Genomic DNA, 14,896 nt, shown 5'->3' with positions numbered 1-14,896 from the left:
CCCACGGAGGCAGCCAGAGTCCTGGCCATTTAGACAGCCTTCCTGTAGAAATCGCCCGTGGACACCATGAGATCACACTGTTGACATCAGAGTCCGGTTTTCATTAAGACTTTTTCAGCGGCAGATACGTTTCTGGATTTTCATTAAAATTCAACCCCATCCATTGGAGGTCACAGAAGGGAAGCTGAGCTTGGAGGGGGCGCGGGGAGTGCAGAGAGGGGGGGGGCGATGCCCTGGCGGGGGGGGGGGAGGGAAGGTTCGCACCCTAAAAAAACGAAGGAACCGACCAGCGCAGAGGAGCCCCCCTGCGTCCGCGTTCCCAGAGTCCGGAGCCGGGAAGCCCGCCCTCCCCCCGCAGCCCGAAAGGGCCCTGGTTCAGCTTGGCCGCCTGGCCATGGCCAGAGCTCGGCGTCCCGGCCGCGGGCAGCGGGCTTCCCCACCTCGGGGAATCAGGCCGGCCTCTGGGGTCGGCCGTGGCGCCCCCATAGTTGGCCGAGCCCGCGCTGAGATCAGCGCACCCCGCGAGCGACCCTGGGGGTGCCCGGGACACGTGGCCCCGCCCCGGGCGCGCGCTCGCCCCGCCCGCCCGCGGACAGACTCGCCGGCGCCGCCCCGCCGCTGCCTCAACCCCCCCAAAGCCCGGCGGGCGGGGCTGCGGGGAAAGGCGGGATTGTTTAGGGGGCGGGGGTCCCGCTGACGGCATCAGAGCGCGCGGCCTTGGGGCTCGGAGGCTGGCTGCGGGGCGGGGGGCTGCGCCCGCACCCCTGCAGGTGAGTGGGGGGCCCGGGAGGGTGCGCGGGCCGAGCGCTGGGAGCCGGCGCCCCAGGGGAGCCCATCCTCGCTTCCCAGCCTCCAGGGGGCCCTTCCCGGCGCGCGGGGAGCCCCCCTTCCCTAAGTTGGGGAGTCGGGGGGCCGACACCCCGGGCCTGGCCGGGCTGCGAGGCGAGGCTCTGCCTTTGTGGCCACTTTTCCGAACTTCCCGGAGCCCCGGCCTTCGGTGCCGGGCGCACGGTTCGGGGCGCAGAGAAGCGGGGACCCCCAAGGAGCTGAAAAAAAAGTTCAGAGTGAGCGGGGCCGGGACCGCTGTGCCCCCCAGCTGCGGGCACCCCGCGGGGACGGAGTGATTTCATGAACCAGAAAACCGCTGCAGGCGCGGAGAGAAGCTCAAGACAGGAGCGCGAGCCTCACACACGCCCCCGACGGCACAGGAAAAAATAAAATAAAATGAAAATGGAATGCTTTAGGTGGGAGGTGTGCAGTCATCTCGAATCTTCCGTGAAATTGGGAAGGAAAAAGGAGTTTGGTAGTTTCGGCCACGGTGCGCGAGGAGCGCGCCTTAGGGTGGAAAAGGCACCGAGTGGGTGCGTGGGAGACACGAATGAAAACCCCCATGGAGGCAACTTGTTGGGCCTGGAGAAGGACTTCAGCCAGGGACCCCCTGAGCGGATTGACCACATAGATGTAACTTTTTTAAAAATATGTTTTTATTGATTTCAGAGAGAGAGAGAGAGAGAGAGAAACATCGATGATAAAAGAGTCACTGCTCGGCTGCCTCCTGCGCGCCCCCTGCTGGGGACCCAGGAGCCCACAACCCCGGCATGTGTCCTGACCAGGAATCCAACCGTGGCCTCTTGGTTCATAGGCCGATGCTCAACCACCCAGCCACACTGGCCGGGCGCACATCACTTTTATTGCAATATATGGTTAAAATGGTCTATTGTACTGTTGCTAACCTCTTACTGTGCTTAGTTTGTAAATTATCACAGGTATGTATGCAAAGGGAGATACAGTAGATCCAGGGTTCGGTACTGTCCCTGGTTTCTGGCGTCCGCTGGGGGTCTCGCAACGAACCGAGGGATCTGTTGACTTTTTTTGAAGAAAGGGAGTGTGATGTGACAGAGGCAGAGACTGGAAAACCCAGTGGGGACGGGGTGTCTTCCAGGAGGCGGGGGCACAGGGGAAGGGTGCCGCTGGCACACAAGCCCTTGGGTGGCAAGGGAAGGAGTTAGGCCCTTATTTTGCCGGTGATGAGAGCTGTGACATGTGGCTGTATAGGACTGTAGGGTGGCCCTCGCAGCATTTGGGCTCCAGTCCCTGGGGTACAGAGAAGGCTCTGAACTTTGACCTCCATCCCTCCAAGGTCAGGAGCTGCAGGATCGGGCTCCAGGTCACCTGCAGGGTGAGTCCAGCCCCTGGAGCACAGGTGCTGATGGCGGGGGGCCCTGTTCCTCTCCACAGGGCCTGGAGCAGCCCTCCCTCAACATGGGGCTGGAGGCGCAGAGGCTGCCAGGGGCTGAGGATGCCCCGGTGAGGGTGGCCCTGCGAGTCCGCCCGCTGCTGCCCAAGGAGCTGCTGCATGGCCACCAGAGCTGCCTGAGGGTGGAGCCGGAGCTCGGCCGGGTCACCCTGGGCCGGGATCGCCACTTTGGATTCCATGTGGTGCTGCACGAAGACTCGGGGCAGGAGGCCGTGTACCAGGCCTGCGTGCAGCCCCTCCTGGAGGCGTTCTTTGAAGGCTTCAATGCCACGGTCTTCGCCTACGGGCAGACGGGCTCCGGGAAGACGTACACCATGGGGGAGGCCAGCGTGGGTGAGTGGCCCTGCCCCGTGCCCGCCTGGAGGGGCCTCAGTGGCTCCTGCCTTTGTGCCCCCGCCCTCTTGCTACCGATCCCGGTTGAAAGTGGGGATGCTGGGGGAGGGGGAGCAGTTTCCTGAACAGATCGGCAGCCCGGGGTGGGACCGTGCATGTCAGTGGGCTGGGCAGGGCCGGGAGGAAGGGGCCTTGTCAACTGCACAGAGGCAGGGCCACGCTGTCTGGTTTTGGGGACCTCGGCGGGAGTTGGCTGGTCTCTGCAGGTTGTCAGGACGGTCAGGAATCCATGATCTAGTCAGGGTGTCAGAGCAGGGACTGTCCTGGAAGAGATGTGCTCCGGCTGCCACATAGTAGGGCCGCGGGCTGGTTCCAGGAGGCTCTGGAGCAGACTTTTGGGAGAGAGAGACTTCGGGCCAATTGAGGGAACTGCCCCATTTTAAATGGTATGAATGTTTTCTCTTGGGTTATAAAAGTGTAAGTGTTTGTCATAAAAAATTAGAAAAATACAGAAAAGCACACAGAAATAAAGCTGCCATTTGGAAATCACGCAGCTTGTTAGGGTTCCAGTTTCTTTCTCTTCGGAAAGTCCTGTAATTTTTAAGAAAATGTTGTACCCAATTTTTTGTACCCTGTTTTATTTTCTGAACAATATATCATACACATGCCTCTATGTCATGAAATACTCTTCAATTTAATTTTTTTCACGGCCCCCTGGCATTCCATTGTGAGTATAAGATAATTTATTTAAGCAGATCTCCCTGTTGGGTCTTGGGGTGGATGCTTAGGATGTTTGTTTGTAGTTATGAGGAGGAGGGCTGCTCTGAACATCCTCTTATTACTTCTTTGGGATAAATTTAGGAGGTCCTTTAGATAACAGCATAGACTATGGTAATGAGCTCCCCGTACCCCGGGGGGTAATCAAGCCAAGAGTATCTGGGGATCTGGCAGGAATGTCGTGGGGGGATGTTTATATCACAAAAGGGGTTGCTTGAGCCACGAGAGGTTGCTTCCAACTCTGAGATTTTATGGCTCTGCCTGACGACCCATCCCGGCTTCCGCGGCGGCCTCCTCTATCCTGGAGCCCCGTCCTCCAGCTGCTGGCAGGGGATCCGGGGCCTTGGATCTCCAGCTGGGGGTGCCGTGTCTCCCTAGCCTCCCTTCACGAGGACGAGCAGGGCATCATCCCGCGGGTCATGGCCGAGGCCTTCAAGCTCATCGATGAGAACGACCTGCTCGACTGCCTCGTGCACGTGTCCTACCTGGAGGTTTACAAGGAAGAGTTCCGAGACCTGCTCGAGGTGGGCACCGCCAGCCGCGACATCCAGCTTCGGGAAGACGATCGTGGCAATGTCGGTGAGGACACCCCAGGCCGTCCCCCGGGGAGCGGAGGGGCCACCCGGCTTGGGGACGCTTCTCCGGCTGGAGGTTGGCTGCCTGTCTGGGAGGGACACCGGCCTGGGCAACCCAAGCTCTGGAAAGCTTTGCTTTGCTCTCCCCTGTCTCCCCGACTCTGGGTGTATACTGTGCACCCCAAGAGGGGCTTTGAGGCGGGCATGGGGGAAGCCGGAGCCCCTCCAGCCCAAATCAGGGTGGGCAGGGGCCCCGGGGAAGGGAAAGGGGCCCCCGGGCCAGGAAGAGCCGCCCCGGGCTCACTGCCTCGCACCCCGCAGTGCTGTGCGGGGTGAAGGAAGTGGCCGTCGAGGGCCTGGACGAGGTGCTGAGCGTCCTGGAGATGGGCAACGCGGCGCGGCACACGGGGGCCACTCACCTCAACCGCCTGTCCAGCCGCTCGCACACGGTCTTCACCGTGACCCTGGAGCAGCGCGGGCGCGCCCCCAGCCGCCTGCCCCGCCCCGCCGCGGGCCAGCTGCTCGTCTCCAAGTTCCACTTCGTGGACCTGGCGGGCTCGGAGAGGGTGCTCAAGACGGGGAGCACCGGCGAGCGCCTCAAGGAGAGCATCCAGATCAACAGCAGCCTCCTGGCCCTGGGCAACGTCATCAGCGCCCTGGGCGACCCCCAGCGCCGGGGCAGCCACATCCCCTACCGGGACTCCAAGATCACCCGGTGAGCCCGCGGGGCGCGCGAGGGCCACTCCTCTGTCGCGCCTCCCAGGTGGCCTCTGGGTGGAGCTAGGGGAGGCCAGTGCAGGGGGTGCGCCCCCCGTCGGCTTCTGGGGCGCGCAGCCGTGCAGTCTGAGCCTCAGACCAGGGGCCCTGGCGCGCAGGGGGAGGGGGGTCCCTGACGCGCCCGCCTGGCGTCCCCAGGATCCTCAAGGACTCGCTGGGCGGAAACGCCAAGACGGTGATGATCGCCTGCGTCAGCCCCTCGTCCTCGGACTTCGACGAGACCCTCAACACCCTCAACTACGCCAGCCGCGCGCAGAACATCTGCAACCGCGCCACGGTCAACTGGCGGCCCGAGGCCGAGCGGGCGCCCGAGGACGGGGCGGGCGGCGCGCGGGCCCCCCCCGCGGCACCGCTCGGAGACGCGCATCATCCACCGAGGCCGGCGCGGCCCGGGGCCCCCCGCCGCCCCCGCCGTGGCCGCCGCGCGCCTGGGCGCCGAGTGCGCGCGTTACCGGGCGCGCACCGACGCCGCCTACAGCCTCCTGCGCGAGCTGCAGGCCGAGCCCGGGCTGCCCTGCGCCGCCGCCCGCAAGGTGCGCGACTGGCTGTGCGCCGTCGAGGGCGAGCGCAGCGCCCTGAGCTCCGCCTCGGGCCCCGACAGCGGCATCGACAGCGCCTCCGCCGCCGAGGAGCGGGCCACGCAGGGGCCCGGCGGCAGGAAGGTGGCCAAGGACCAGGTGTGGCCCTGGGGGGGGGGGGGTCCGGAGAAGGAGAAGGTCCTCGGCCAGCCCGCTGTGCGCCCGCCCCCCGCCTCCGTCTATGACCAGAGCGCCGTCTCCCTGCCCCACAGGGAGACGAGGGTGCGCTGCTGGCCCTGCAGAGCCAGGTGGCCCGGCTGGAGGAAGAGAACCGAGACTTTCTGGCTGCCCTGGAGGACGCCATGGAGCAGTACAAGCTGCAGGTGGGGCCGCCACGTCCACGGACGGGGTGCAAGTGAGCCAAGGGGGGGGGCGGAGGGGAGGAAATCAGCCAGGGCAGGTAGAGATGGGGGCATGTGCAAAGGAGCAGGTGCGTGGAGACGAGGAACGGAGCAGCGCGCGTGGGCGTGCGGGGTGGTTGCGAGCCTGGGTGGCCGGGGGACCCGAGGCGCAGCAGGATGGGGCGGGGCCGGGGAGCCAGACCCTCCCTCTTGTCCCGAGGTGACTGGGTCAGTGTTGCGCCTGCTGCCACCTGGTGGCCGCGCCTGGCACGGACGCGGAGATCTGGCAGGGTGTTGTAGGGGTCAGGGGACCTCAAGAGGTGGCCAGAGCTCCTTGGCCCTCCTCAGGGCCAGCCCACAGGGAGCAGGTGGCCTCAGGCCCCTCCTTCGGTGTCCCACGCGCGCTCCTTCCTGTCGGCATCCCTGTGGCACGGCCCCCACCCGCGCGCCCCTCAGCGCCAGGACCATGTCTTGCAGAGCGACCGCCTGCGTGAGCAGCAGGAGGAGATGGAAGAGCTGCGGCTGCGGCTAGAGCTGGTGCGGCCGGGCTGGGGGGCCCCGGGGCTCCTGCGGGGCCTGCCTCCTGGGTCGTTTGTGCCCCGGCCTCACACAGCCCCCCTGGCGGGCGCCCGGCCCCATGTGCTGGGCATGGTGCCCCCCGCGGGCCTTCCTGGAGATGGAGCTGGCCCTGAGAACTGGGGAGAGGTGAGGAGGTGGCGAGGCCGCTGGGCCTGTTGGACTGGGGGATGCTGGACAGAGTATCCCTCACCCCAGCTTTCATAAGACCAGCTGTGGGATGCCCCTTTTTGTGTCCTTAGAGGAAGGGCCAAGGTTTGGGTGACTGTGGGCCCTCTTAGAAGGGCAGAGATTGCTTGGGGGTTGCAGAGGGCGTCCTGGGTTCCAGCACTGGACGGGGAAGCTTGCACACCTCCAGAGACAGGGAGCTCATCACCTCTGAGGCCACCCCCTCTGTCTTTGGATGCCTCTCTTTGGAAGTTCACTTTCCCATGAGCCCTGATCTCCCTGAGCCTCGTCTCTTGCTTCTGGTCCTGTCACGTGGGGCCCTTGGGACAGAGGCTCTGGGTCCTCAGCTCTCCAGTCCTGGGGGCCTGAGGAGAGGGAGGCCGTGGGTCTGGCGGAAGCCTGTTACGCAGCTGCCACCCTGGCCGGGTGTTGTTAGGGAGATAAGACTTGGGTGCCAGTGTCCTGTATACCAGACAGAACTGGCAGGTGGTCACTTGAGAGTGTCAGGTACTTTGGGAGCCGGGGGGGAGGGGGGGGGTGGATGGGGCGGGGGGGGGGGGATATGGGGGGGGAGCTCCTGCTCTGACTTGGGTTTGGAAGGCCCTCCCCCTGGTGTCAGCTGAGCTGGATCTTGAAGGTAAGGCAGGGCTTGAGGCAGAGATGTGGGTGGGCACACAGGCCAGGGGGTGGGTGGGAGCGAAGATGCAGTGACGGAGGCGGCCCATAGAGGGAGCCCTGGAGGCCGCCTCACCTGAAACCCTGCCCTGCCCCTGGCAGGTGGCCGATGGCAGGGAGGCGGGGGCCACGTTGCTGGAAGAAGACAGGCTGGAAAATGGCTCTTCAGCTGCATCAGAGGAGCAGGAAGAGGGGGAGCCGGAGGAGGGGGAGGAGCAGTGGCCGCCCCGGCAGGCCCTGCACCTGCGCAGGTGAGTGGGCCCCCGCTGTGCACCTGACAGGGACCCGCTCGGGGCCCAGGCTGGGGACCCTGTGATCTCAGGGTGCCCTGACCTACATCGCCCCTGCCAGCCCTCGGGAGAGAGCAGACAGGAGCTGGGGCTCTGAACCAAGTCCCTGCGGGGGTGGGCAGGCGCCCGGTTCTTAGCCTCCAAGGAGGTCCTTGGCACCCCAGCTCCCCTGCACCCCCCAAGCTTGGCCCCTGCCTCAGGGTTCTGCTGGGCGGACAGGTTCTGTTGATGATGGGATGGGAGGCCAGTGCCCCGTCTTCCTGCCTCTGGCCTGGGCGGTGGCTGGGCTGCGGCAGGGAATGGGTACAGCGCTGATGCCAGCTTCCGGCCTCCAGAAACGGGATCAGCAAGTGCGGCCAGAGGGTGGAGGCCGGACCAGGGAGTCCACCCAGCAGGAAGGGCCCAGAGCTTCACCTCGAGGAGATGGGTGCAGCCACCCTGGAGCCCAAAGGCGAGCTGGGTGGGATGCAGAGAGGACCCTGACCCCTCCCTCCTCTTTCCTTGGTCCTGACTGGCCACCCTGGACATTCCACGCATCATCCCTGGCATGCCCCCCCATGCACTCCCCTGCCTGCCCCCCCATGCACTCCCCTGCCTGCCCCCCCATGCACTCCCCTGCCTGCCCCCCCATGCACTCCCCTGCCTGCCCCCTTCCCCCCTGCCTCCCGCACTGTCAGGGGGTCCGTGGCCTTGACAGCTGGCCTTGTACAGTGGTTCATGGGAGCAAGGCCCAGGCTCGGCGCCGCCAGGCCCCCGCTGCCACAGCCTCCGAGTGGCGGCTGGCCCAGGCCCAGCAGAAGATTCGGGAACTGGCCATCAACATCCGCATGAAGGAGGAGCTCATTGGCGAGCTGGTCCGCACAGGTGAGGAGCCCAGCGCGGTGGCCTCCCGCAGACGGTGGTTAGGGGCCAGGGCCAGATGACCTAGGTTTTTGATACCCAGCTGTGTGACCTTGAGCAGGTAGAACAACCTCTCTGTGCCTCGGTTTCCTCATTCCTAAAACGGGGATAGTAATCTATTGATGAGGTCATATGATTTCTACCCTTTCTTTTGTTGGTGTGGTGTGTTTCACTGATTGATTTGCCCATGTTGAAACATCCCTGTGCCCCTGGAATGGGCCCCACTCGATCGTGACGTATTATTTTTTTGACGGACTGCTGGATGTGACTTGCTGGTATTTCGTTTAGGATTTTCATATCTGTAGTCATCAGAGATATTGGTCTGGAGTTTCCTGTGTGTTCTCCTCGCCGGGTTTGGAATCAGGGTTATGGTGGCCTCATAAAGTGTGTTAGGAAGCGTCGCCCCTCCTTCAGTTTTTTGGAGGAGTCTAGGAAGGACAGGTTTTTAATCTCGGAACGTTTGGCGGAATTCACTGGTGAAGCCATCGGAATCGAGTGGATTGTCCTCGTTGGGGACAGCGGCCTGTGCTGACGAGGGGGACCCCCCTTCTCCAGGGAAGGCAGCCCAGGCCCTGAATCGGCAGCACAGCCAGCGCATCCGGGAGCTGGAGCAGGAGGCCGAGCGCGTGCGGGCCGAGCTGAGCGAGGGCCAGAGGCAGCTGCGGGAACTCGAGGGCAGGGAGCCCCAGGATGCGGGGGAGCGGTCCCAGCTGCAGGAGTTCCGCAGGAGGGTGGCCGCCGCCCAGAGCCAGGTGCAGGTCCGTGTCGGGACCCTGGGGTGGCAGATGTGGCCACCCAAGCGGGGGCTCTAGGGACGAGCTCGCTGTGGCCCAGGCGGGGAGGGGAGGCCCGTGCTGCTGAAGCCCCCCTAGGAGCCCACAGGGAGGGGGAGGGGTGGGCAGGGAAAGCACATCGACCCTTCCCCATGCAGCCTCCCTGACCTCACCCATCCGTCTGTCCTTCCAACGCCCATTCACTTTCCTCTCCGCCCATCCTCCCTCCGTCTGCCTCCCGGTCAGCCTGTGTCCCTCTGATCCATCCACCTGCTTATCAGCTGCTGTGACCAGCTGTCCGTTCGTCCGTCTGGCCCCCTTTATCGACCCACGCGTCACCTGTGCACCCTGCTCTTTATTTTTCCACAATCCCATCCCCTTTTCTGTCCACCCACCCTGTCTGTCCGTCCCATCTCTGCCACTGTCCATCCACCATTCCTTCCTTCCTTCCTCGCTCAGGTCAGGCGTCCAGGACGCAAGACAGCCGAGCGGGGAAGGGCACGGGCTCTGGGCCCGGACTGTTTGGGTTTGAATCCCAGCTCTGCCATTTGCTAGCTGTGTGTCCTCGGTCAAGTTTCCTAACCTCTCTGTGCCGCGGTTTCACCTGTTAACCGGGGCTGAGAGTCGTCATCCTTTCCGCTAGGACTGTTGGGGTCATTGAACATTCGCAGAGCACCTGGTGTGGAGCCTGGTATGCAGCAGATGGCAGGGTAGCAGTCCCATTAGCATCCTGATGTTGTTTTTTTTTTAATGTTTTTATTGATTTTAGAGAGAGAAGGAGGGAGAGGAAGAGAGAGAGAGAGAGAAAGGGGGGGAGGGATAGAAACGTGGACCAGCTGCCTCCCGCGCGCCCCCTGCTGGGGATCGAGGAGCCTGCACCCCGGGCCTGTGCCCTGGCCGGGAATCGAACCGGCGACCTCCTGGTTCCTAGGTCGACCCTCAACCACTGAGCCACACGGGCCGGGCCCTCCTGATGTTTCTATTGGTCCCTGGACCGTGGGCCCAGCGGGGGCTGTGCCGTCGCAGGTGCTGAAGGAGAAGCAGCAGGCGACCGAGCGGCTGGCGGCGCTGGCGGCGCAGAGCGAGAAGCGGCTGCGGGAGCTGGAGCGGAACGTGCAGGTGATGCGCCAGCAGCAGGCGCAGCTGCAGAGGCGGCTTCGCGAGGAGACGGAGCAGAAGCGGCGCCTGGAGACCGAGATGAGCAAGAGGCAGCACCGCGTCAAGGTCGGGCCCCGGCCGGCGGGCAGCCCTGCGCCCCCGCGGACCGTCCCCAGCAGCCCCTTGGCCTCCCCGAGTGTTTCTCGCCTGTAGATGAGGGTGGTTATAGCAGCGCCAAGGCCAGAGCCGGGAACCCGATGAGGGGACGGGCACCGCCTCCTGTAGGAGCCGGATCGCTGTTTGCTTCCCGTCGCTGGTCCCCAGCGCGACGCGGGGGGGGGGGGAATGTGAGGCTGGGGACACTGTGCAGGGCTGTGTTGGAGGGGCAGGCGCACCCAGGCTCTGGGGAGACGCTGGAGCGCACGGCTCCGCCCCTGCGCGCCCCCGGTCCCCGTGCCCCTCCCCTGCGCGCCCCTTTGTCCCTGTGCCTCCCCTCTGCACGCCCCCGGCCCCTGCGCCTCTTCCCGGGGCGCCCCCAGCCCCTGCGCCTCTCCTCTGCGCGCCTCCAGCCCCTGAGTCTCTCCCTTGCGCGGCCCGGGACCTGCGCATCTCCCTTGCAAATCCCCAGCCCCTGCGCCTCTCCTCTGCGTGCCCCCAGAGCCCTGAACCTCTCCCCTGTTAGCCCCTTTGTCCCCGAGCCTCTCCTCTGTGCGCCCCCGGCCCCTGTGCCTCTTCACGGCGCGCCCCCGGCCCCTGCACATCTCTGCGCGCCCCCGGCCCCTGAGTCTCTTCCCGGCGCGCCCCAGGTCCTTGCACCTTTCCCCGGCGCACACCCGGCCCCTGCTCCTCTCCTCTGCGCGCCCCCGGCCCCTGCACATCTCTGCGCGCCCCCGGCCCCTGCGTCTCTTCCCGGCGCGCCCCAGGTCCTTGCACCTTTCCCCGGCGCACACCCGGCCCCTGCTCCTCTCCTCTGCGCGCCCCCGGCCCCCGCTCCTCTCCCCTGCGCGCCCCCGGCCCCCGCTCCTCTCCCCTGCGCGCCCCCGGCCCCTGCTCCTCTCCCCTGCGCGTCCCCGGCCCCTGCTCCTCTCCCCTGCGCGCCCCCGGCCCCCGCTCCTCTCCCTTGCGCGACCCCGGCCCCTGCTCCTCTCCTCTGCGCGCCCCCGGCCCCTGCTCCTCTCCTCTGCGCGCCCCCGGCCCCTGCTCCTCTCCTCTGCGCGACCCCGGCCCCTGCTCCTCTCCTCTGCGCGCCCCCGGCCCCTGCTCCTCTCCCCTGCGCGCCCCGGCCCCTGAGCCTCTCCCCTGCGCGCCCCCGGCCCCTGCTCCTCTCCCCTGCGCGCCCCCGGCCCCTGCTCCTCTCCTCTGCGCGCCCCCGGCCCCTGCTCCTCTCCCCTGCGCGCCCCCGGCCCCTGCTCCTCTCCTCTGCGCGCCCCCGGCCCCTGCTCCTCTCCTCTGCGCGCCCCCGGCCCCTGCTCCTCTCCCCTGCGCGCCCCCGGCCCCCGCTCCTCTCCCCTGCGCGCCCCCGGCCCCTGAGCCTCTCCCCTGTGCGCCCCCGGCCCCTGAGCCTCTCCCCTGCGCGCCCCCGGCCCCTGCTCCTCTCCCCTGCGGCCCCCGGCCCCTGAGCCTCTCCCCTGCGCGCCCCCAGGAGCTGGAGCTCAAGCACGAGCAGCAGCAGAAGATCCTGCGGATCAAGACCGAGGAGATCGCCGCGTTCCAGAGGAAGCGGCGCAGCGGCAGCAGCGGCTCCGTGTTCAGCCTGGAGCAGCAGCAGGTGGGCACCCCAGGGACACCCACCGCCCGCCCGGTGGGGCTGCCCACCCAGCGGGGCTGAGCGCTGAGCACCCGCCCGCCTGCCCCCGCTTCCCCTCAGAAGATCGAGGAGCAGAAGAAGTGGCTGGACCAGGAGATGGAGAAGGTCCTGCAGCAGCGGCGCGCGCTGGAGGAGCTGGGGGAGGAGCTGCGCAAGCGCGAGGCCATCCTGGCCAAGAAGGAGGCCCTGATGCAGGAGAAGACGGGGCTGGAGAGCAAGCGCCTGCGGTCCAGCCAGGTGGGGGCCGCCCCCTGGGTCGGGGCTACATACACCCCAGGACGGGGCCTGCCCTCCCCTAACGCCCTGGGTGCTGCCCCAGGCCCTCACCGAGGACATCGTGCGGGTGTCCAGCCGGCTGGAGCACCTGGAGAAGGAGCTGTCCGAGAAGAGCGGGCAGCTGCGCCAGGGCAGTGCCCAGAGCCAGCAGCAGATCCGCAGAGAGATCGACGCCCTGCGCCACGAGAAGGACTCGTTGCTGAAGCAGCGCCTGGACATTGATGGCAAGCTGCGGCAGGGCAGCCTGCTGTCCCCCGAGGTGCGCCCGCAGAGGGGGGGCTGGGGCTGGAGCGCGCGCTGGGCGGGCCCCTGCTCTGGCCTCTTGTCTGGGACGCACGGGCTGGGCCTGGTTCCCCTCCAGCTGGAGTCGGACCCTGACCTGTGCTGCTCTGACCCCGGCCCAGCATCTCGGCTCCAGTGTGGGACTGAGTGTGGGGACCACACCTGTGTCTCTTCCCCGGGGGTCCCGCCTGGCCCTCCCTTCAGTGTAGGGTATTCTGAGCTCCTCTAGGGGCAGAGAGCAGCCTGTTAGCAGAGCCCCCGCCTCCCCCCAACCCCCCGGGGTTGGGCTGTGACAGCCCAGGACGAGGGGACACTTAGGGGTCAACTGTGGCTGTGGGCCTAGGACTTAGTCATTCAGGAAAATGGAACCCGTGACCCCCGTGCGTGCCCCGCAGGAGGAGCGGACGCTGTTCCAGCTGGACGAGGCCATCGAGGCCCTGGACGCTGCCATCGAGTACAAAAACGAGGCCATCACCTGCCGCCAGCGGGTGCTGCGGGCCTCGGCCTCCTTGCTGTCCCAGTGCGAGATGAACCTCATGGCCAAGCTCAGCTACCTGTCGTCCTCGGAGACCAGAGCCCTGCTCTGCAAGTACTTCGACAAGGTGTGTCTGTGTCACCGCCCCCCCCAGCCCTGCCACCTCCTCCCTGAGCTCCAGGGCCGCCTCGGTCTCTCTTGGAAGCCTTTTCTACTCGGCAAAGCTAAGACCATGTCCACCACGCCTTCCGGGCTGATTGGCACCTCCAGGGTGGCCCTTGTCCCCATCGGTGGTTCTCAGCAGGGATGAGTGTGCTGGCCCGGGGTACATGTGGCCGTGTCTGGAGATACTTTGGGTTGTCACAACGGCAGGGGCAGAGGCCGGCGATGCTTCTCCACATCCTACCACGCACAGGACAGGCCCAGGCCGTCAGTGTGGAGGCCGAGAAGCCTGGGCCTCCACGGAGCCCCAGGAAATCGCCGCCTGGACGCCCCTGAGAAGGCGTCTGAGGGCCCCCGTTTTTCCTGGCGACGTCTGGCATGGGGCGGGCAGTGGTGGCCCGAGTGCGGGCTCCCAGGCAGAGGGATGCGGAGCCAGGCCTAAGCCTGCGACCTGCACGCAGGTGGTGACGCTGCGGGAGGAGCAGCACCAGCAGCAGGTGGCCTTCTCGGAGCTGGAGATGCAGCTGGAGGAGCAGCAGCGCCTGGCGTTCTGGCTGGAGGCGGCGCTGGAGCGGCAGCGCCTGGAGATGGACCGGCAGCTGACGCTGCAGCAGAAGGAGCACGAGCAGAACGTGCAGCTGCTGCTGCAGCAGAGCCGAGGTGAGGCCGGGCCCGCCCCGCGCTCTGCCCCGGCGCCCGGTTGTGCGCGCTCGCAGGCCCCCCCTCGCCGCCCTCCTCTCCCTCCCGTCTAGACCACCTGGGCGAGGGGCTGGCCGACAGCAGGAGGCAGTACGAGAGCAGGATCCAGGCCCTGGAGCGCGAGCTGGGCCGCGCCGTGCGGGTGAACCAGGAGCTGCGGCAGAGGCTGGGCGGGCCGAGCGCCCCGGGTGCGGGCAGGGGTAAGTGCTCCCGCACCCCCGGGTGCCTGCCCGCCTGGCTGGGCTCGGGCTCCCTGGCCTTGTGTGGGGAGAGGCCCTTCCTGGGTCACTTCCCTCGCTGCTCACTGTGCTGGGGCCCGGGAGGGGGCTGCCGCCTCCCTTGCTGACCCGGGCGTCCCTTCCCTTTGGCAGGCGGGGAGAAGCCCCTGTGCCCGGAGAGCAGACAGCCCCCCGGAAACGAGGAGCTCCACGCAGCACCCGAGCCGCTCTGGCAGCCGCCCCAGGCCGAGGGCGCCCCCCGTGCCCGGGAGGAGGTGCGGGACCTGGTGCACGCCCCGCTCCCGCAGACGTGGAAGCGCTCCAGCCTGGGCGGCGAGGAGCAGGGCTCCCCGGAGGAGCCTCCCGCAGGGCGAGTGCTGTCTGTGGGGGAGGCGGGTCTGCCCTGGAACCTCGGGTCCGCGCCTGTGACCAGGCCCCGGCGGGAGCTGCGGAGGCCCAGCCCGGGCATGATCGACGTCAGGAGAAACCCCCTCTAGCCGGGCAGAGCCCCCCGAGGGACGGTGCGCGTCCATTCTGCGAGGGAGTCCTCACCTCGCCCCACTCCAGGCCAGCTTCACACGACCGGTCAACCCACATGAACTGGACTGTTTTTTGTGTTTTTTTTTTTAAAGCAGACCCCCCACCACTCGCTTCCGTTAAGCGGAGGTGCCCACGGGCACCCCTGGCTTGTTTCAGGACAGCTCTGGTCTCTGTGTGTGCCTGAGTCCTGGGGCTCGGCCCAGGCTGCTCATAATACAGCCTGTGGTTTATGGGGTCGTGTACATGGCGGGAATTGGGAAACATCACATTTTTAAAATTTTGTAAAACTTTTTTATAATAAATGACAAGTGGGAATTTT

At 66.3% G+C, this 14,896-nt stretch overlaps 1 protein-coding gene across 1 annotated transcript; it reads left to right on the top strand.

Annotated features, from left to right (window-relative positions):
• The first annotated feature begins 1,974 nt into the window (after positions 1-1,974).
• On the top strand, positions 1,975-14,892 carry KIF7 (kinesin family member 7). The gene is given in 19 exon segments (XM_087829077.1): positions 1,975-2,590; positions 3,746-3,946; positions 4,264-4,657; positions 4,858-5,056; positions 5,058-5,396; positions 5,510-5,620; positions 6,116-6,343; positions 7,160-7,308; positions 7,683-7,798; positions 8,059-8,211; positions 8,803-9,005; positions 10,047-10,244; positions 11,761-11,886; positions 11,986-12,162; positions 12,245-12,460; positions 12,879-13,085; positions 13,582-13,780; positions 13,873-14,019; positions 14,191-14,892. Coding segments are annotated over 19 exon segments (4,035 nt in total). The 5' UTR covers positions 1,975-2,262; the 3' UTR covers positions 14,535-14,892.
• Positions 14,893-14,896: the final 4 nt, after the last annotated feature.

The sequence above is a fragment of the Miniopterus natalensis genome, chromosome 22, assembly GCF_054644295.1.
Source record: "Miniopterus natalensis isolate mMinNat1 chromosome 22, mMinNat1.hap1, whole genome shotgun sequence".
NCBI lineage: Eukaryota > Metazoa > Chordata > Mammalia > Chiroptera > Miniopteridae > Miniopterus > Miniopterus natalensis.
The sequence above is the reverse complement of the archived record's forward strand: the minus strand, read 5'-3'. Positions and strand labels throughout refer to the sequence as shown.